This window comes from Stylophora pistillata, chromosome 1 (assembly GCF_964205215.1).
Source record: "Stylophora pistillata chromosome 1, jaStyPist1.2, whole genome shotgun sequence".
Taxonomy (NCBI): domain Eukaryota; kingdom Metazoa; phylum Cnidaria; class Anthozoa; order Scleractinia; family Pocilloporidae; genus Stylophora; species Stylophora pistillata.
The window spans coordinates 4,151,057-4,172,500 of record NC_142519.1 but is presented as its reverse complement, the minus strand read 5'-3'; the positions used below and the strand labels follow the sequence as shown (position 1 = coordinate 4,172,500).

The following is a 21,444-nucleotide window of genomic DNA, read 5'->3' as shown; positions in this document are numbered from 1 at the left end:
TGGTCTTGCTATATTACTAAATAGGATGCGTGCGCATAAAAACATGTTTAAAACAGGTTCTAACCGGTTTTGCAAATTAGACTATCCACAAACTTGGATAATTCCCAGGCGCATGCTCGAAGAAGATTTAACAGGCCGAGCGCAGAGGACTTTATTTTGACGTGGACCGTAGGGGAAGTTAACAAATAAACGCCTCTGCCAGCAGGGTATATCAGCTTTGAATGTTTTTAAGCTTGTGATGGTCGAACTCTGCGGATAATGAATCTGCGGGGATTCACTGCTGCGTGCCACATGAACTAATCTTCGCCGGGAAAAAAAAAATCAGCTTTGTATAGGAGGTGTTTCATCTTTCAAGCGTTTAAACGCTTACTTATGTCAATGTTTAGAAATAAACACTCATCCACAGGTAACTAAACAACCTAATTACCTTTGCTGAACACTGTCTGATAAATTTTCGACCTACCGTCCAGGTAAAAGATTTTCTATATTATTTCTTCTCTCAAAAGAAGACATTTTCGTGTAACTTTCGACGTCGGCCTTAGCGATTTAGAGATACCAATTTGAAGTTTGCTTCATTTCATTAAAGATACAACAGGCTATTGATACAATAATTTTCTTTAAAAGTAAACCACGCACGTTTGACAAACAGCACTGCGTGAATGGCACACTGAATTTGGCTCACATTCGCTATCAATTCGGTGATAATATTAAGTGTGAGATTGAAAAGATAGCGAATGGATAAAGGCTGAAAGTTTCTAAAGAAACTGTGGTGCTGCGTCGTGGGGGTAACAAGGTAATTTGGTAATATCAACTACGTTAAAATTGTAAATTGGCCACCGTAACGAGTAAAAAAGCTGACGTTTCGAGCGTTAGGCCTTCGTCAGAGCGAAGGGCTCTGACGAAGGCCTAACGCTCGAAACGTCAGCTTTTTTACTCGTTACGGTGGCCAAATTTAAAATTTTAACTTAGTTGATATTACCAAATTACATTGAAAAGATGGTGTTCAGCGCAAGAAATATTGTTAAACGTCAATCAGTTCCTTGCATTGTGGGTTGAAGGTGTGAAAAAAACTATAGCAATTTTTTCTCACTTAACGTTCTTTCATATAGGTTCAACAAAAGTTGGCCCAAAATCAAGCTATTTTATGCCCGTGGAGGGCCCTGATTATAGGAAAGATTTTATCTTGAAATAAAAAAACCCACCAGCTAATGAAAATACCACCATTGATAATCTTTTCAGGTACCTTTCCTATGGTAGAAGGATCGAGGTCAGATGCCAACCTCGAACTTTGCTCCTGCCCGGTTTTCTCTGACTACTTACTTACTTACTTCAGCCTATCGCTCCTCCTGGAGCATAGGCCGCCGACAACAGTCCGACAAAGTGCTCTGTCCTGAACTGTTCCTGTAAGTTGTCTCCAGTTCTTTCGCATGTTCTTGACGTTGGCGTCGAGGTCACGGCGCCAGGTGTTTCTTGGCGTTCCTCTCTTTCGTTTCCCTTGGGGATTCCACTTCAGCGCCTGCCTTGTGATGTTGTTAGCTGGCTTCCTCAGGGTGTGCCTGATCCATTCCCATCTTCTGCATCAGATCTCCTCGTCAGCTGGCAGCTAGTTGGCATGCTGCAACAGGTCTGCATTGCTGATGATGTCGGACCAGCGTATCTGGAAGATCCTTCTCAGGCAGCTGTTGATGAAGGTATTCACTTTCCTAATGGTGGTCTCCGCCATGGTCGGTTCCAAGCTCAGATGAGAAAGGAGGAGGGTTGGGCGTGGGGCAACCCCACCCCGTAAAAATCTTGCATCCTACAGAAACGCCAATAACGGTTTTCTATGACAATGACACGTTAAACCATTAAAATCCTCGATGGGGCCTAATCATTATGCAGACTATGAGATATTTTATGTTTTTCGAATAGCAGACAAATTAGTCTTTCTTTGCTCTCCCGTGAAGGGTTTTCAATGCCAGCAAGTAATTTAGTTAAGTACCGCAAGCATATGGTGGAATGGTGGATCAGTTACACCTCGTTCATTCATGCGCATATCACACCCAACGCGCGCGCTCACTGGTCCGAAATTGTGTGAACAAAAATGAAGACAGCGCATGGAAACGAATGGCTTAATTAACTATCCCTACAAAAAATTCTTTGATTTCATCGAGGTAGTTTATAACTTGTAAGTTATTGTTTGGTAGCCATTTGGTGACGTAAAAATGGAAGTAGATTTGAAAAGTTGTTTGCGTCAAAATACACATATCTACAATTGACTCTTCAAAATATTATAAAATGTCAGAGTTTACGCTTTTGAGTAACATCGCCCAACCTAACTTCCTCCGCCCGTCCATGAGTTACACCCATCGACCTTCAGAAACGTTTTGTTCTTTTATTAGTCGTAACCTTGTAATTACTCTTTATTTCGGGTCTTTATCCAGAAACATCACCCGTCCGCTTTTCTAATACAAAGAAAAAAAAACGACTTATACAAAACTTATATCAGGGAATAGAAATCTGTTTTCTCTCCTCACCAATTTCTTAATGCCTTTTTCTTGTCTTAAACATTTTAATTTTTTTTTTCACATTCGACCCATTTCTGCTTATCAACTAATAACCGCCGTTTCCGAGTTTCATCCACCCTTCCTGAAACGTATGTGGCCTGTAGAGGCCCTTAGAATGGCATTCCTTTTGTTTCCATTTTCTTTATGTTGTTTTTGTTATTTAAAGAACTGATGTATACGTTGTAGTTTAATTTTATCCTTGGTTCAAATTTTATTTTCCTTTGTTTCAAACTCATTATCAACATTAACATGACCGAGAACAAAGGAAAATAAAATTTGAACCAAGTATAAAATTGAACTACAACATGTACGCGTGTTATCAGTTGTTTATTTTCCCGATCAGTCTCCTCAAGGGTTCTTGAATATAAAGCTCATTTCCGTTGATTGTCTTATTTCGCTAGTATTCTCTTTTTACTTTCTTAGCTGTTAGGTATGAGCGTCAGCTTAATAACATTGCTTGCATTTAATTATAATTCTCAATAGTCCAGTTGGGAGTTATTTGGAATCGCCGCTGACTCTAATTATCGCAGTCACGCGAAAACATGGAATTGAGGCTCATCCTGAGTCGTCTTATTGTTTACACGTTTGTCATGGCAGAAGACCGTGAAAATTCAAATAAAGTGATATGATCAAATGTTTTTTTTTTTTTTTCATGCCTTAGCTTCATTTACGTGTTGATATAATTATCATTACTTGAGAAAGTTGTTGAGAGTAATATATTTGTTACGATCTTACATGCTGAAGATTATTTCTCCCTTTTGTCGAGTGTCACACACTTCTCTCACAAGTGGGTGTGTTTTATCGCTTCTGGATCTCTGTAGCTCTGCTTTGAAGTTAAGGTTTCATTTGCAAGTCATGATCTTTCAAAAATTCCATCTTTAATTTAACAAATAAAGAAGTATTGACTGTGCCCTCTTCTGTTGTAAAGCACGCAGGAAGCGACTTGAGCGCGAAAGAACTGTAGATTTCCTGCGAGCGAAGAAAATTATAAAGGAGGAGCTGCTCAAAAGGTAGGATAGATGCGTGCTTAGATTTCTCTTAGCAAAGCCAATCCACGCTAAGTCAGTCTATTTACGAGATAGCAACTTTTTTTTCTTAACCAATTCAGCGTCGAAAGTAAGACAGGGTGGACCGTCTATTCTTTACTGTGATTTGCACTACCTATTGTGAAGAAAACGTGCCAAACCTTCTCTTACAAGGAAACAAATTAAATCTAAACTTTTTGAGCGTGGTCGGCACCTGAATCTCGGAAACTGTAAAGATTACAGAACCTTTTTCAGACTTTCAAGGAATTCTTTTATGTAATACAGCACAGAGTGATTAGTTAGTTTTACTATAATTTCTATTCTGTTAATCCTACTTTTAGTTTTAATTGCATATTGCGTAATTTGTGAATAACTTAATTTGATTTATTTTAATTGTAATTGATGTATTTCAACAGGGAAGAGTCACCTAGTGGATCTGTTAATAAACTATTATTATTATTATTATTATTATTATTATCATTATTATTACTATTATCATTATTATTATTACATTTTACGTTAGGCCTTATACGTTTATGCACGTATTTGAGATATCGCGATTTTCTTCCTATTACTAATCAAATAAAATAAGGCTTTTCCTTTAGCATCAGGGCGTCATCAAGCCTCTCCATCGTTTTCCTCTGTAATATTTGTATATGTCCTCTGAAATAAATCATTGGAATTAAGAGTCAGCCATTGATAATTCCGCCACAAAAAAATGAATAAGGAAACAAAAAATGGCTTTACTTGAATTAAACAAAAGTAATGAATGAAGTTAGGAACAAGCACAAGAAAGAACAGACACTCCTACGGATGTCGACCAGTCGACAGACGGAAGGACAGACAAGCACGTGGATGGATGACTATGTTTAAGAAAGGATGAGCGTATTCATGGCGGGAGTTGGAAATAAAAGGTTTACCAGAAGGACTGACAAGGTGACACAGGAGTTCATGAAAGGGTGTATTGAATCATCGATTAAAAAAATATTGAAGGAGGAAGAAGAGGACAGATAAGGTTTAAGAAAGACGATGCTGAGGAGAAGAAATGGAGATCTTGTAAATACAAACATTAATTACCTTGACTTCTCGCAAAAAATTATTCAGCCGTTGGGCGATCTTTGAAAAGGCTGGTCTCATCATAGGATTTTCTTTCCAACAAGAACTCATCAGCTCATATCTAAAAATTCAATGCAGTACGAGTTAACGTTTTCTTGAAGCTGACACTATCCGCATCTAGATTGACCGTATCAAACGTGGAAAGGGGTACAAAGGGGGATCACCGTGATTATTGGAAAGATCACTGATTTGCGAGTGTGACATTTGATTTGATATGCAAATCGTTTTTAAATCATAACGACTCTTTCCATGCATCGTTTCAAATTTCAACGAGAAGAAGTGAATGTCAGAGGATCTTACAAGACTTGCCTCGAAGAGTAAAACGCTTTTCAGTTATTTCTAAAGTAAGGCAAGTTAAATTTTCATTATTTGAAGCCCTCTACAAGATTATAAATCGTTCAATTCATTTTCTATCGCCACTATACAAGACTTTGAAGCTTACAGTTCTTCCGAGCACTGATCGGGACGAGGCATTCGGTATCCTGTAGCCAGTCGACTCACTAAGGCAATTGGTGATGAGATGTCAGGGTATGGCAACTCACCTGTTTGGTAGAAAAAAGATCATCATGATATAAATAATTCAGTTCTAGAGACAAGGATCTTTATATGGCTCATTTACAGATAAAAAATTAAGCGCAGCTCGGGGACAAAAAAGATGTGGGACGAATAAAATGTTCAGTAGCCGTATGGCGGGCCTCTGATCTTCTTTAACTGTCGTCTGACTGGCAATACGCATTTTTCTGAATGAAGATGCCTGTATAGTTAGCTTAACAAAGGAGCCTTCCTAACTTTGGGCTGCTCTATGGATTGGAATCTCATGACGAGAACATGACTGCTAGTTCATAGAGTGTCGCACATAATATCACTCGACACTTACCGTACGTGGCAATTTCCCATAAGACAATACCAAATGACCACCTGCAAATATGCATCAATGCTTTAATAACTTTAATGAGTTAGGAAAAGAAGCTGATGACCTTCTGGTAAGGAGAATTAGCACTGACTTAATTAAAGATGAAGTCACGTCGTATTCTTTGAGTGTTTAATGAATATTTGCATCGCTTAAGACTTCGTTGTGTCTTTCCTGTCGGATCTCACCTCTGATATAAATTTCAATCAACTAATATGAGCATAAGATTGTCTATTTGAAAGAGGAAATTACTAAAGTCATGCTAAGTTTTCATGGTGTGTCCATAAATGCAGATAGATAAACATACACCATTCATGCACATGGAGACGAGCAAACAACGTAAAATGAAGCCCTGATGTAACCATGGTAATGCTCCAGGGAAAATAGCAGAGCGGCAGGCGTATGACGCTTTTGGAAATCCTTTGTGCTAAGCAATACATCCGGCTGTAAGTCAAGAGAAAGCTATCTGACAGTATTAAAATACAAATTGAACTTACACATCACTCATGGATGTAAAATGCAGATCTCGCAGAGATTCTAAAGACGACCATCTCCACGGAACCTTGCCCTGTTGAAGAGACAGATTCATGTGAGCAAGGTCCTGTTTGTTGTAGAGTCAATACCCCTTGAGACTGGGAAGAGGCTGCCTCATGAAAAAGAAGGATGCATCGAGTGCGTGTATACGATTTCTTTTTCAACGTTAAGATATATAACATTTTCTAATTATTGTTGATCACCAGTAAATTCCAAGGGGGTAGTTATCTTGGCCGCTTTTATTGTTATCATCATCATTGTTTTTGTCTTTATTATCAGTAAAAACATTAACCATAATTAAGTAAACACGATACACAGTTCGTTGGGAGGGAATTAATTCAGTGTGTTCGATTATACTATGGAAGAGCATCAATTAAAATGCATTTTAGTTTGTTGATTTTTTTGTTTAGTCGTTGAAACTGATTGCAAAGCGTACTTACGTTGGAGGTCATCGTGTATATACCAGCATCGGATATGTCTCTGGCCAATCCAAAGTCTCCAACTTTAGCAACCAAGTTGGCGTCAACTAAAATGTTCCTCGTTGCCAGATCGCGATGGACGAACTGTGAGAGAAGACAATTTCTAAATCTTTAGCTTAGCAGACACTCACGAATGATTGAGTGGTGGCTTATACCAAAGAGCAAAAGATCCCCAATGTGTCCTTCACAACCTCGAGCTTCCAGCGTTATATTTTGAGCTGTTTATAATCTATATAGAGAGTGGTCATCTGTCATGGAAGGTAAACAAAGTTACCTCAACATTTCTACACATTGTCAGTGGGTCTTACCTTTCTCTCCTCTAAGTGCTGCATTCCCGCGGCAATCTGAAACGCAATTGTAACCAGCTGCCGGTCATTAAGCTTACAGCAGACGTTATGATACTTGTTGTTTTCCCCTGGAGCCCTCTTGGACTTCAAAAGATTTTCCAGACTGCCACCATGAATCAACTCAGTGACTACAAGAAGGTTTCCTAGTGAAAGAAGAGCAAACACCGGCAGAAAAGTTAACAAGAGAAAGTATTTGGACATTATTTGCTCCTGCAGTTGATCGAAAGATGATTTCGTCGGTAAAAATAAGTTAAGTTGGTGCCAAAAAAACCAAGAAACAAATTCCATGTGAATCCCCGAGCATTTAGCCTAACATCAAATGGTTTTCGATCAAGAGGCACAGATTTTTTGCATAACACGTACTAAGTCTACTAATTTTTCTCTAATCATAACATCAGCACATGCACTGTTCGAACTGATCTTACAGTCGGATGAAACGTTACCTTATTGGTAATCCTGCTTATCTCTAAGACGTTACATCGTCGAAAACTGACTTACCTCCCTCTATCCGCATACCAATCAAAGTGACAATATTAGGATGTTTCCCAGCATGCTTCAAGGTCCTTATCTCATTAAGCAGGGTTTCTTTGGTAATGGCACTAAGGTCTACATTGAGATAGAAAAGTAAGCAAGGGGACTTCTCAAATTGGTTGGCTATGGTAAAGAAAATGGTGTATGGAAAAAATTGGCGAGGCTACAGAGAACGTTCAGACGAGACAGAAGCAGACTTTATGAGTGTTTTCCCGCAAGGGAAAAATGACGAAAAAGTGAGATGGTGCATATCTTCCAGAGAGAAAAATCAATTCTGCGGTATACCACTGTACTTCGGAATTAATAATGTCACATTTTGACGTCGCGTACATACTTTTTAGCTTCTTAACAGCTACATCTGTCATGTTTCCGTCTTTTCCACCATAGCGACCTTTGTAGACGATCCCAAATTCGCCTTCTCCGAGTACTTCATCGAATACTTCAAGATTTTCCAAGTTTTCCCATCCTTCTTCGGTCTCTTGAGACGATATCTTTCGCTGTTCGTGGACACCCAGGTCAACACATTTATCAGCTGTCAAAATGTCAGCGCCAACAATCTTCTCACCCGAATCTAATCTCACTTGACTTGTTTCTTCTATCTCTTGCACTGCATCATCCTTCTCTCTTCCGTCTGGAAGCCCTCTTTCCCCTACTCCGTACCCCATTAACAGATGCCTTTCTTGGGGGTTTTTGGTTTGGTTATTGGGCGACCAGTCGTTTTCAAGGTCTTGTATCCCGTTTGGCAAGTGCTTGTCTTTTTCTAAATACACCTTTGTCGCACGTCTTGTGCCCTGTAATTTAATTGAAGGCAAAAGGCAAGTACCATATACATCTTTCATTACGATGACAGGCAAATTTGACAATTTGAAGGTATGTAAGTAAGAAATATGGCCCTTTTTCGGATTGAACTGCTCTATAAACTCAGTGAAAATGGGGCGAGCAAGCCCCTGAATTCTTCTAAAGAAGTTGTTTATAAGACGAAAGTGAAAGAAAGGAGAATTTGGAGGAGAAAAGAAGAAGTGGGGACAGAAATGGGCGTTTTCCTTAGCCGTACTCTAAGCCTCAGCCGAACTAACGACAATCATTACATGCAATCTTGCTTATGCTGGCATACGAAGGGATGTTAGGATTGATCAGCCATGAAAGGTACGTTTTTCGCGTGTCATCGATCTTGTTACTATGTAAGGCGAGATGCAGAGTCTAGAAAAACTTTGCAAATTTTAATTATTGTTATTATCACTATTATTATTGTTATTATTATTATTATTATTATTATTATAATTATTATTATTATTTTTAACTTTATGATGATTATTATGGCTACTTCCCAAAATGCTAGGAAATGTCGCATCGTTGTGAAGCCTGATAGAAGCACCGCGGGAGTACAAGACATCCGTTGCAACAACTGCACCGCTCGTCGAACAAGTTAAAGCCCAACAACATCACTTACCAGAAGACTCGGCAGTAAAGTCATCAAAACAGACTTCCCAGCATAAGAGGGACGAAGACGTCAAAGAAAGAGTGAAGAGTGTTTATGAGAGGGCACCACTTAAGACCATTTATTTTATTTATTTATTTATTTATCTATTTAATCTTTATTTATACACGATCAATTCATCAGCCTATAAAAATACATATCACAACCAAGCGAGCACTAGATCTGGCTACCGAAAAGGGTTCATCGGTATGGTTAACCGTCCTTCCCTTACAAGAACAAGGATATAATCTCAACAAAAGAGAATTCCGAGACGCCATTCAATTGCGATACGACTGGCAATTCGAAGATATTCCTTCCAAATGTGCTTGTGGGGACGTGTACACAGTGGACCATGCAATGGTCTGCAGAAAGGGTGGCTTTATTACACAGCGCTACAACGAACTTAGAGACTTAAAAGCTGAGCTTTAAGGAATTGTCTGCAAAGATGTGGAAATCGTACCCCAACTCCAAGACACGACAGGAGAGCAATTAAATGGATATGTGGCCAAAAATCGAACATTTTCAAAATATGGTGGCGTCAGCCGAAAAATCGATTCGGCGCATATTCTTAAGTTAGGTAGGCCTTATCGTGAAACAAAGCATTGCATACTTCGTTTGGCTGAATATCGATTTATTTTCGAGAAAATCGACAAAAGCTGAATTTCGCCCAAATGCCGCTTTTGAAGCTAAAAATTTCAGACGAGTCTCGGAGCATCGCGCCACAAATTGAAAACACTTGGACCGATAAAAACTACCAAATCTTGAAAAACAACATCAATACATAATTTGACAGCAATTTGAGCAATTCTTGAGCATTTATTTACACAATCTAATTGAATTTATCCGACCTTCTTCTAACAAGATCAAAAATAAGTCAAAAGTAACCTGTTATTTAACTATGTGCTATACAAAATAATCGACTGAAAATCTGGCTTTTGGAAGGCGAAGTGTGGTTCTTTTTTATCTCCAAAGGATGTTTTGGGGAAATGATTCAGTGCGATTGAATCAGATTTTAAAGTTGGATGAAATGAGCTGATTTGACGATGCCGTCAGTTATTCGAAAATGTAGACATTCACACGCAAACTCGATTGTTTCGCAGTTTACATCTAATCTAAAACTTATTTATTATAATATCATCTTACCGTCCATATTGCTGTACTACAAAAGGGGATTGCAGTCCTGAAATTGTTGCATTGCTCCCATAATAGCGATATAGCTTGGCAGGATAGTCAACACCTCCTGATAATGATTGTTTACAAAGCGTATCTCAGGGTTTCCCTCTTTCCATTTCGTTGAAAACGTAAGAGATCTTTGTTTAAATATAAGTCTTTGACTAAACCGCGAACCAAATGTTGGCGAAATGTTGCTAGTTCAGAAACATGTTTCTCGTGTGCGGAAAAACGCTAATTGTTCAAAATTAGGGTCCACGGAAATCGACAACTCCACAAAAATACAACTTCGGACTGTGAAGCACGTGGCTACAGGAACTAAGGTCGAGTGTTACATAAAAGAAAAAGGAGCAAACAATTATTTAACTCCGATCCTTATTAAGTTCATATTTTTATTTTGTAAATTATTGTTTAGGTTGATAAAGCTCAGTTTAGGACAAAAAGAAGGACAGATGAACCTAGTTCGGTGATTAAAACCTCTGCTTGCTACAATACTACTATATTTTACTGTTGATAAGTTTTCAACTTTCCTGCACTCTTACTAAATTTTCTTCTGTTGACGGTATGTAATATTTAAAATGAGTTACAGTTAAACCTACCAAATGAAATTCAGAGGGGTGCTTTTATCGTTAATCGCTGAAACCACACTGAGTATCTATAGAAACACTTGATGCTTACTTTGTGTAAGAAGGAACCGGTCGAGATGACAATTGCCTCGAGTAGAGGTAAGGACTTTAAATAATTTACAAGTATTTTTTAAGACGCTAAAAAATTGAATCGTATTTGTGTCCTCTTCCTTACTATTTTAATCTCTATTAATTGTTTGATTAATTACAGAAATTACCTTGAAACTGGCATTTTCGTTTCCTAATAAGATGAATTAAAGAGAAAAGATGTGAACTCTGCAACAGCATTGCGTGTCGTTCTCCTCATAAGGATATCTGCTGCTCGTTCAAAACTATAGTAAGAGTACACTGTGACTTCGACAGACCATCCAGAAAACGGGAAACAGTAATTATACCTCTTCTTGCGTGTTCGAGGCGGATTGAGAGCAATTTCGCAAGTCTCAGTTTTTCCGGGCCAGTAGACGAAGTTGACCTAGTTCTTAGCCGAGCAGCAGTGTTCTCTCCTCCTGCTGACATACATCCCATGACAATTTGTTCCTCGCTTAGTGCAAAGCTTGGTTCAGGGGTGAACGAGAGGCTCTAGATCGAGGCGCAGAGTTCCTTCTGATACATCAAGCCATGCTCAATAATATATCGCCATATGATGCATTTATTTGGCTTTGGACTTCTATAAGAAGTAGTCATTCACTTCTTAAATTCATTATCTAGGAAGGAAAGATTTAAAGAGATAGGCACAACATGGGTTTGTTTACTTTCTTTTTTCTGGTTAAATCTAGGTGTCAATCTTTTCCTGATGGGCGTGAACATTCTGGTCTGACCAGACAACTGGCTTATGTTAAATTTTTCATTACGCATCAGCCGCGCTCTGTAATATTTCCTTCCCCATATAATGCATTGATGGCTTTGAGCCCGACCATATTTGAAGGGGATGTATCACTACTTGGCTACCTTCTTGGGCAAGAATACTAAATAACTAACTAGTTGAGTTGATTTTTCAAAGCCACTGTTTCCAAAATGCAAGTATCTCATGTAGGTATACCGACTCGCACTCGAGTCTGCTGTGTCAGCTGGTGCAGTGATTACTCGAAGCGTTTCTTGACTTCCGAGATACGCAAAAATGGTTTTATTTCCAGATGTGAGCTTTTTTGGGACCGCTGCCGGGAAAAGGTGGGTGTGAAAAATTTGAAAATGCAAAAAATGTGACCTCTTTTTTTGTCCTAAAATGAGCTTTATCCCCCGAAGTACCATGAAACATTCAATTATGATGCATTAAATTATGATTGGAGTTAGATAATTGTTTGCTCCTGTTTCGTATATGTAACACACAACCTTAATTCCTGTAGCCACGTGCTTCATGGTCCAATGTTTTAATTTTGCGTTTTATTTCAGTGGACCTCATTTTGAATTAATTAACGTTATTCTCCGCGCGAGAAGCATGTTTCTGAACTAGCAACATTCCGCTTACATTTGGTTCACGGTTCGGTTGTAGACATATTTTAAACAAAGATCTCTTACGCGAAGTATGTCAACGAAATGGGAATAGAGAAACCGCGAGATACGCTTTGTAAACAATTATTATCAGGATGTGTTGACTATCCTACCAAGTTCTATTGCCATTGAGGAAGCAACGCAACAATTTTAGGACTGCAATCCTCTTTTGTGATACAGCAATATGGACGGTAAGATGATATTATGTTAAATAAGCTGCAGATTGGATGTAAAATGCGAAACAATTCAGTTTGTATGTGAATGTGAACATTTTCGAACAACTTACGGCATCGTCAAATCAGCTCATTTTGTCCAACTTTAAAATTTGATTTAATCACACTGAATCATTTCCCCAAAAAATCCTTTGAAGATCGAAGAGAACCACATTTTGCCTTCCAAAAGCCAGATTTTCAGTCGATTATTTTGTATACCACTTAGTGAAATAACGGGTTACTTTTGACCTATTTTTAATCTTTTTAGAAGAAGGCCGGTTAAATTCAATTAGATTGTGTAAATAAACCATCAAGAATTGCTCAAATTGCTGTCAGATAATGTATTGATGTTGTTTTTCAAGATTTAGTAGTTTTTATTGGTCCAAGTGTTTTCAATTTGTGGCGGGACGCTCCGAGATTTGTCTGAAATTTTGAGCTTCAAAAACGGCATTTGGTCGAAATTCAGTTATTATTGATTTTCTCGAAAATAAATCGATATTCAGCCAAACGAAGTATGCAATGCTTTGTTTCACCATAAGGCCTACCTAACTTGAGAATATGAGCCGAATCGATTTTTTGGCTTTTGCCACCAAATGTTTGACCGTAGGTAACATTCGCTCTTGAACAGTGGTTCCAACATGGCGCAAGATGCAAGGCTAGACATTCATGCTCGTGGTTTCTGGAAACACAATCGATCTGCATTTTTCGATATTCGAGTCTGTCACCCAAACGCTGAATCGCACAGAAATCTGGAATCGCAGCAGATTTACCGTATGCATGAGAATGAGAATAAACGTTCCTACTCAAGACGTGTTCGAGACATCGATCATGGTTCATTTACGCCTCTTGTGTTTACTTCGACTGGTGGAATGGGCCAAGAACGTTTGAGATATCACAGTCGCCTTGCAGAACTCATTGCAGACAAGAAAGGAGAACACTATTCAAAGACAATTTCCTGGATCAGGGCAAAAACTTCGTTTGCATCATTAAGATCCGCCCTAATCTGTCTAAGAGGATACAGCACAATTAGAAGGGCCAAATTGGATTTTACTAATGTAGACCTAGATATTCAAAGCTCAGAAGCTGCCATTTGTTAACAAGTTTTTTTTTAGATAATTTGTTAGTCGACATTTTCATGTATTTTTCGATTTTAAGGATTTATCTTAATATGTTTGTAAATATTTTGATGATTACAGTGAATTATCGTTATCATAGTGTGTAACCTCTAGTTTTTCTTACATTTTTATCAGACATTTTAACACATTTTTTTCGACTTTCAAGAATTTTATCATAACTTTTGTTATAATTTTTTTGTGATTATGGTGAATATAGGATTTTTTTTTTTTAAAAAATTGTTATTATTATTATGAAATCTTTCTCTTTCATTACGGACGGGGATGTCGGGTAACGTATTATTTACCTTTTTATCACGATTTCTACGCCGAATCCACACAAACCCAATGACTACACAAATAAGTGCAGCCACCACCAAAGTGCAAGAGACAGCGATTGTAGTAGTTTGAGATGCTGAATTTTCTGGCTTTCCATTCATGGAGGCCGCGGGAGTGAGTGTTGTAGAGGTTTGAGATGTTGAATTTTCATCCTCAGAGGCTGTGAGAGTAAGTATTGTTAGAGATGAATTATGAAAAAAATATATATATATTTATTTGGAGTCTTGAGTCATAGATTTCAAGCTGGGGGACAATAACAGTAATGATAATGATTACAAAAACACAAATCATAATAATATTAATGGCAATAATGGTAATTATGACAATACTAAATGTAAAAAGTCAGAATTATGAATTGACGAAGAATAAAAAAAAAAATACGAAGACGACGTGGAAGAATGGGAAAGAAACGCAAAGGATAAAAGGGCATTTTATTCCCGACCATCGTAATTTTGATCCAAAAGTCAATCCTTGCAGTGACTGTCGTTAAGATCTTTATCTATTCCTTTTCATTCCAAAAATATCTCACCTTTGCTTAATACAGCTTCTTCTGTTCCCGCTCCGATGCTGTTATTGGCAATACACTGATATTTGCCATAATCTTCCATCTTTACTCCCGTTATGAAAAGTTGGTTGCGATTCGCTCCGCTGTCTTGAATAACACTTGCTCTGGGGTTAGACTGTAAAGGATATGAAGCATTTTTTTTAATCCAATGGATTTTAGGCCTCGGGAAGCCCTTAGCAGTGCAGCTAAAGGTAACATTGGAACCGATCGAGACACTTTGCTTCTCTGGACCTTCAACGATCTCAGGTGAAAAGGCACCTGCAAATTGATATAAAAATGATTTAATTGGATGCATGTGACGTTATGAGTTGTCTAATTTGCGGCAATTCTTTAAGATGTCGGGGCTAAGCCTCGTTTGACATCCGTAAGAACCGACTCAAAGAGGACTACACTTCAAGGGGAATTTGATGACGAGAAGACTGAGGAGGTGCAGGAGCGTGACACCCACCTTTGCATTATAAACTTAGGATGTCTGTTATTTTGTAGAGGTATGGTAAGGTTGCTTACCTTGGATCGTTATTTCAAATGATGTCCTTGTGCAGTGTTTTCTGTAATCATTGCCAGCTTGGCAAGTGTAGCGGCCAAATTTGTTAACTGCCAAATTTTTAAGCTCTAATGGGCAGCTTAATTTAAGTTTATGAGCATGTATGTTTGAGGGCTGCCGGCATTTCGCTCCAACTTCTCTACCCTGTGGATCGTACCACTCGATATAATCGACCCATCTATCCAGATATGTTGAGTCTTCCTTTCTGGGCTGCGCTGTACAAGTCAGGTTTATGTTGGCACCAATCGGTAAACTGCTGTTTTCTGAACTTGAAAAGATGTCGACGACGGGTCTAGCTTTTTTAGAGAGATTGATAATAAATATTATAACATAACCAAAATAAAGCGCACGCTCTGATTGGTCAATTTAGCGTCCCCCATTTGCCCATGGGTGTACGCTGCTGACGTGAGCAAATGCAAAGACTATTTTTCCGCGCGCGATTGTTTTTTCTGGTCGTGTAAGATTTGTAAAATAAAAGGGAACTCTTTAGCTACAATGTATCTATGTTATGTCATAAAACAAATGGCAAACACCGCAGCGTACACTATTGAGTTATGGATGCACTTGGGAGGTTTGCTAAGCACTCAAGAAGCTAGAGTCGCTCTCGGCTATCGCCTCGAGCGACTCTTACGCTTCTTTCGTGCTTAGCAACCTCCCGCGTGCACCATAACTCAATATGTACGCTGTGGTGTTTACCATTTGTTAAATATTAAAATCCGATGATACGTTTTTCTCTTTTTCTAGCTTATCTAACGAAGATAAAAGTTATAAATAAATCTATCTTATAGGTATGCTATATATGTATATATGTGTTTATAACATGACCAAAGTAAAGCGCGCGCTCTGATTGGTCAATTTAGCGTCCCCCATTTGCCCATGGGTGTACGCTGCTGACGTGAGCAAATGCAAAGACTATTTTTACGCGCGCGCTTGTTTTTTCTGGTCGCGTAAGATTTGTTAAATAAAAGGGAACTCTTTAGCTACAATGTATCAATGTTATGTTATAAAACAAATGGTAAACAACACAGCGTACACTATTGAGTTATGGATGCACTTGGGAGGTTTGCTAAGCACTCAAGAAGCTAGAGTCGCTCGAGGCGATAGCCTCGAGCGACTCTTACGCTTCTTGAGTGCTTAGCAAACCTCCCAAGTGCATCCATAACTCAATAGTGTACGCTGTGTTGTTTACCATTTGTTAAGTGTGTGTGTGCGTGTACTATATAGATATATACATGTAAACGTCGCAATTTGAAAACATATATTATGAAAATGTACTTCTTCTTTTCTCATCAAAAAGGTGATGCACGATGCTTGTATGTTTCACATCAAAGGAACAATACCTCTTTGTTATTTTGGTAGCAGCTATTTTTTTTTCCTTTTTAAAATTACCCCTTTAATTTGTGGAGGCAAAAACGGGTAATTTGTTGCTTTCTGGACTTGAAAAGATGTCCACAACGGGTCTTACTGGGCTAGAGAAATTGATAATAAATGATAATAATAGCAAAATTAATAATACACAATCTTTTTCTAGCCTATCTAACGATGCGAAAGATTAATCTATCTTATCATGTAAAGTGAGCGTAGTTCATATACTCTTGACAGCGTTCTAATGAAGCTTTTTATTGTTTATTTCTAATTTGAATTCTCCACTTGAAGAAGGCCGAAGCCCGAAACGTTGTGTACAAACGCTGAATAGTTTGAGTCTTTATCTTCTTCTTTTCTTCTCTACACTTGCGAAACAATTTGAAGAAGATACCTGCATCCTCTGCATTCTGGGAACTGTTTGTATGGCAGCCATTTTACACTTCCTGTATATACATATTCATGCATATAAATACAAGAAAAATCTACGCATATACGTGTTCTTTGACCAGGACGTTTAACTACTTACTTTTTATGTTGGGATCGCACGTTTCACCTCTGACGAATGGAAGATTCCACAAAGCGCCGTTAATAGTCAATAGTACTAAATATGCTAAAGCTCCTCGAGGCCAAAAGTAACCCATCATCATGACATGTTGACAAACTTTTTGCGTGGATGTTTGGAATGACCTGTAAATGGGATTGTTTATTTAGAATACGTTCCTTTCTTACAAGAAGGTAGTATAGGCAATAAGTCAAATTAGGGTATTATTAAGCTGCTGCATCTAAATTTACACACTCAGGCAGTTACGAAAGGAAAAATGGAAAAGTGAGTCACAAATTTGGCGATTTTGCGCAAAATTCCTGCTAAAAGGTAAATATTTTCATTAAAAATGTTCTCTTTGAATGAATGAATGAATGAATGGATGGATGAATGAAAGCCTTTATTTAAAGTGCTACTGAAACGAAATTTTCGTATCTGAGATTTTCGCTCTAACCCGTAGTTTTGAATATGCTGATTGTCATGAGATAGTTTGCTTTGGCCAAAAAGAAGCGAAAGATATCTTTTTTAACCGTTCAAATCAAACATTTTACACAAAACCATGTCCGGGCTCTGGTACCGAGCGAAATGGATTGATGACGTCACTGGTTGTGTTCACTCCGATAGCGTGGTTTATTTCACTCTCTGTTTGTTTGTATTCGTGGGCGAAGGAGATGGCAGATATTGAAGTTTTGTCAAGTGAATCTTCTTCTGAACGAAGCGAAGTTGTCTCCAGTAGCGAAGAGGAAGATGGTGGCGTAAAATGGGGTTGACAGGCCTATACGACTCCCCGGCGTGTGTTTAGAGTAGCCTATTCAAAGTTTAGCCCTCACGAGTATGTCTTTGAGCGACCGCCCTCTTTTGTAAGATACGAGCGGCGGATTTTTGTATAGTTCGCTCAGTAGTTGTTGTGTTTCTATTAAATGCCAGTTTTTCATGAGAATTTGCTTTATGTGTGGTACTGAGTACGCACATCAGGGATTGCATCTTTTTCGAATCGTTCGCCTTTGTAGATGTACAGCTATTTTTTTGACTGTCTCGATCGTTAAGTTGTCTTGATTGCTTTCAGCTTGCGCCACGCGCGTTGATTCGATCGTACTACAGTTCTTAGTGTTCAGTGTTCTAGCCGTTTTGGCTCATTTTCTTTTCTTTATTTTGGTATTAAAACGACCGATTTCACGTTCATAGAAGCACATGATCGCCTTTACTGTTTCTTGCTCCGCGTTGTTAAGGATTTGCTTTATCTCATTTTTGAAATCCTCGTCTGCTCTTATTTTGGCCCTCACCCTATATTTTAGGGATTCTGGGCATGTTCTGCTAGGCATTTGGTACAGAGGGATTTGTTCGTTATCCTCAGACTTGCCGAGTAGATCATCTTCAGTGGCGGTGTCGTATGTGGCTTCCATGTTTACTTCACTCTCTGAATGGCATTGCATTGGCCCGGGGCGTTTAGTAGCCCATCTGCCATTATAATGTCTTTCGACATTTTCTGTAGATGGTCAGGCAAGACCGCGGTTTCGATCCTAATCTTGTGGATCTCGTCAGTTGCCGATTAACTAAATAGACTGGTAGAGATTCGTTCTCGGTATCAGTCGGGAATTTTGCTCCTTATCCAGGCGAACCTCTCGCAGATAGCCAAGATGCCGATGTGGCCGCCGATGAAGAAGAAGAGGATGGCATTTTGCCCGAAATCCTCTTTTTCGGCTTCCCAACATGCAAGCCACACTCCCTGCTTTTACCCTTCTTTCACAGAAGTACACAACCAGTGACGTCACAGGGCTATTTTGGCCGCGTCAAGATGGCCGCCAATTTTGATCTCAGCCGGTCAACTTCGAATGGTTAAAAATGTACTTTCCGCTATGCGTTGGCCCAAAAAAAGTACACAGCGTTTGCAAATAACGTTCAAACTCTATTATATTGCAAAAATCTCGGATATGAAAATTACGTTTCAGTAGCACTTTAAAGAGGGTAGCGCTTAATAGCCAGAGGCTAATAAACTTGTGGCCCTCACAGATTACACAACTATATACAATCAGATAAATATCTAAGGTAAAATATGTAAACATTTAAAATAAGCATATAAAATAAGACAAGATTCAATTAAGAAGATATTATTAAATAGTAAAATGATGCAAACATTGTTGTTCCTTAAAAATCTTGGCAAACATGTTCTTTTTAAAACATGCTATAGAATCTAGTTTCCTAATTTCAATAGGTATAGTATTCCACAGTCTTGTAGCCGAAACAGCGAAAGAGCGTCCTCCATCTGATTCTCTTTTGTATTTAGGACAAACAGCATTAATGCTTGAATATCTAGTGTTGCGGGAGTGCCGCTTATTATTCAAAATTAGGTGTTCATTTAGATAATTCGGCAAACGCCCATTGTTTCGCTTATGCATTATTATGCATTTATCTATCTTATGTTGCTCATAAAACGGAATCCAACCTAGCTTGTTAAACAAAGCAACTGATGGTTTCGTGCGATCGGCATAACAAATAAATCGTGCCGCACGTTTTTGCAATCTTAAGACCCTATAAACCGACTCACTGTCGCAATTTTCCCAAACCACGTTAGCGTAAGACATAACAGGGCAAATAATGCTATTATAGAACTGAAGTCGCTGTTTAAGAGGTAAACAGGCTCGAATCTTACGCAGTATGGCGATTCTAGAGGGCATCTTTTTACCTACTTTTTCAATATGTTCATTAAATGACAATTTGCTGTCAATTTCTACTCCTACTAAAGTAGCACAATCCACATTATTGAGCTGTTTTCCGTTTACAGTAACAACTATGTCACTTCCATTTATGTCAGCCACACATCTTTTCCCAGTGATCGTGAGCACTTTAGTCTTGTCTTCATTTAATGGGAGCTTATTTGCTGAAGCCCATAATTGAATTTCAGTGACAGACTTATTTAGTGATGAACTTAAGTTGGCTAAGTTTTTCACATCCGCAAAAGCGTTCACAGTCGTATCGTCTGCGTAAAGGTCCAACTGAGCACTTGTATACAAGGGCAAATCGTTAATAAACAAAATGAAAAATAAAGAACCTAGAATACTGCCCTGAGGGACTCCATGCAACATCAAAGCTTCGCTTGACTCACTCCCATTTACACGGACAATTTGCCTCCGATCCGACAAATAAGAGTGACACTCCAACTTGCGCAACAATAGCTTATGGTCCACCATGTCGAAAGCCTTTCGATAATCGACCAGGACCATGCCGCATGTATGATTGTTATCTAAGCCGAACAAAAGCTCGTCAACTAACTTAATTAGAGCAGTCTCGGTACTGTACATCCCACGAAACCCAGACTGTCTAGAATACAACAAGTTATTATCCATAAGAAAAGCATATAAAGAATTGTGCATATGACGTTCGATTACTTTTGAGATCACTGGTAGCACAGAAATCGGGCGAAGTCGATAAATCCAACTGCGTATCATCAATTGGACCAGGGTTACTGGCAACATCATTGCAGAGGGCCAAAATAATGGTGAATAAGGTGACATTTAGGAGTTTTAAACCAAGTAATAACCAATGACTAGCAGGAGCTGGAACAATGGCGGATGACTTGATTCGCATTTGAACTCTAGGAAGACTTAAAAACGGCACACATAAAGCTTTTGCGACAACAAATCCTTCCAGGCATATATATCCCTAGACGCTTATCTTCCAGGTTCAATGGGTTGCGATAAATGGAGTTGAAAATTAAACTTGAAACAAGCCAAAGTGTTACCGAGCGGCCGAGGGCCGACTTACACATCGCCATGTCACTGCCCGTTTCTTTCATTTATCCCCAAACTTTTGTATTCTACCGAATACATGTGGTTATAATTTCGTCTCTCAATTACTCAGTAACTTATTAGCTTGAGCCTTTGTTTAGCTCCTTTATTGAAATCGCCAACAGTGACAAACAAAATCTAAAGCAAACAGCGACGAGGTTGTACGCAAACTTAATATAATTTTTGATAACTCTCTTTTTCGGTGGGAAGCAAATGCAACGAACTTATAAAAAAAAAAAACAGTGAATCTTTTATGTTGTAATGACCTCCTGCAGTAAGAAAGCAAAGTTATTTCAAATAGTGCTTATCATAAAGAAAAGGGATTGTTCGGCTTGACAAGAACTTTGTATCGGGCGAGTGAAATCTTCATGTCCGTGTAAAACTACTTTTCGGGGTCGTAGACTTGGATAAGCTAGGTAGCCTACCAACGGACACGATGTACTCTTATGAAAAATGAAAAAAACGCACAATCCCACCAGTGTTAATTAGAAATAATCCAAATTTTTGTGCAGTTTAACATTTATATGTCTGAATCCTTACGTCAAGGGATGTGAATCCCTCACAACATTTTGCAATGACATCATCGTCCGCCTCCTCTCGATTCAAATAATAATAGCGACCTTAATATAAGAAAACCTCGATGGCGACGGCAACGAGGACGTGGCAAAACAAAAGATCTAGTGGGTAGAACAATAGCTCAGCACGTGCGTTTTAAAACTTTATACATTTCTT

At 38.6% G+C, this 21,444-nt stretch overlaps 2 protein-coding genes across 2 annotated transcripts in view; one reads left to right on the top strand and one right to left on the bottom strand.

Moving 5' to 3' along the window:
* Nucleotides 1-21,444, top strand: part of LOC148740890 (uncharacterized) — a 244,651-nt gene that overhangs the window by 36,231 nt on the left and 186,976 nt on the right. The gene's annotated exons all lie outside the window — the stretch shown is intronic.
* On the bottom strand, nt 2,351-17,289 carry LOC148740907 (fibroblast growth factor receptor 1-like). The gene is made up of 13 exons (XM_088754417.1): nt 16,913-17,289; nt 14,985-15,317; nt 14,442-14,735; nt 13,882-14,072; nt 7,823-8,279; nt 7,456-7,563; nt 6,919-7,100; nt 6,572-6,694; nt 6,095-6,165; nt 5,565-5,605; nt 5,130-5,229; nt 4,649-4,748; nt 2,351-4,234 (listed from the first exon to the last, which is right to left on the bottom strand). Exons 1-13 carry the CDS (start codon nt 17,031-17,033, stop codon nt 4,190-4,192), a joined length of 2,166 nt encoding a protein of 721 aa, XP_088610543.1. The 5' UTR covers nt 17,034-17,289; the 3' UTR covers nt 2,351-4,189.

What these genes read in the sequence shown, in the direction of transcription:
- LOC148740907 (XM_088754417.1), bottom strand. Translation starts at nt 17,033, where the DNA reads ATGATGATGGGTTACTTTTGGCCTCGAGGAGCTTTAGCATATTTAGTA. An exon ending in ATTTGAAATAACGATCCAAG is followed by an intron (nt 14,736 to 14,984) that starts GTAAGCAACCTT and finishes ATCAATTTGCAG; the next exon opens with GTGCCTTTTCACCTGAGATC. An exon ending in ATGGGAAATTGCCACGTACG is followed by an intron (nt 5,230 to 5,564) that starts GTAAGTGTCGAG and finishes TCTACCAAACAG; the next exon opens with GTGAGTTGCCATACCCTGAC.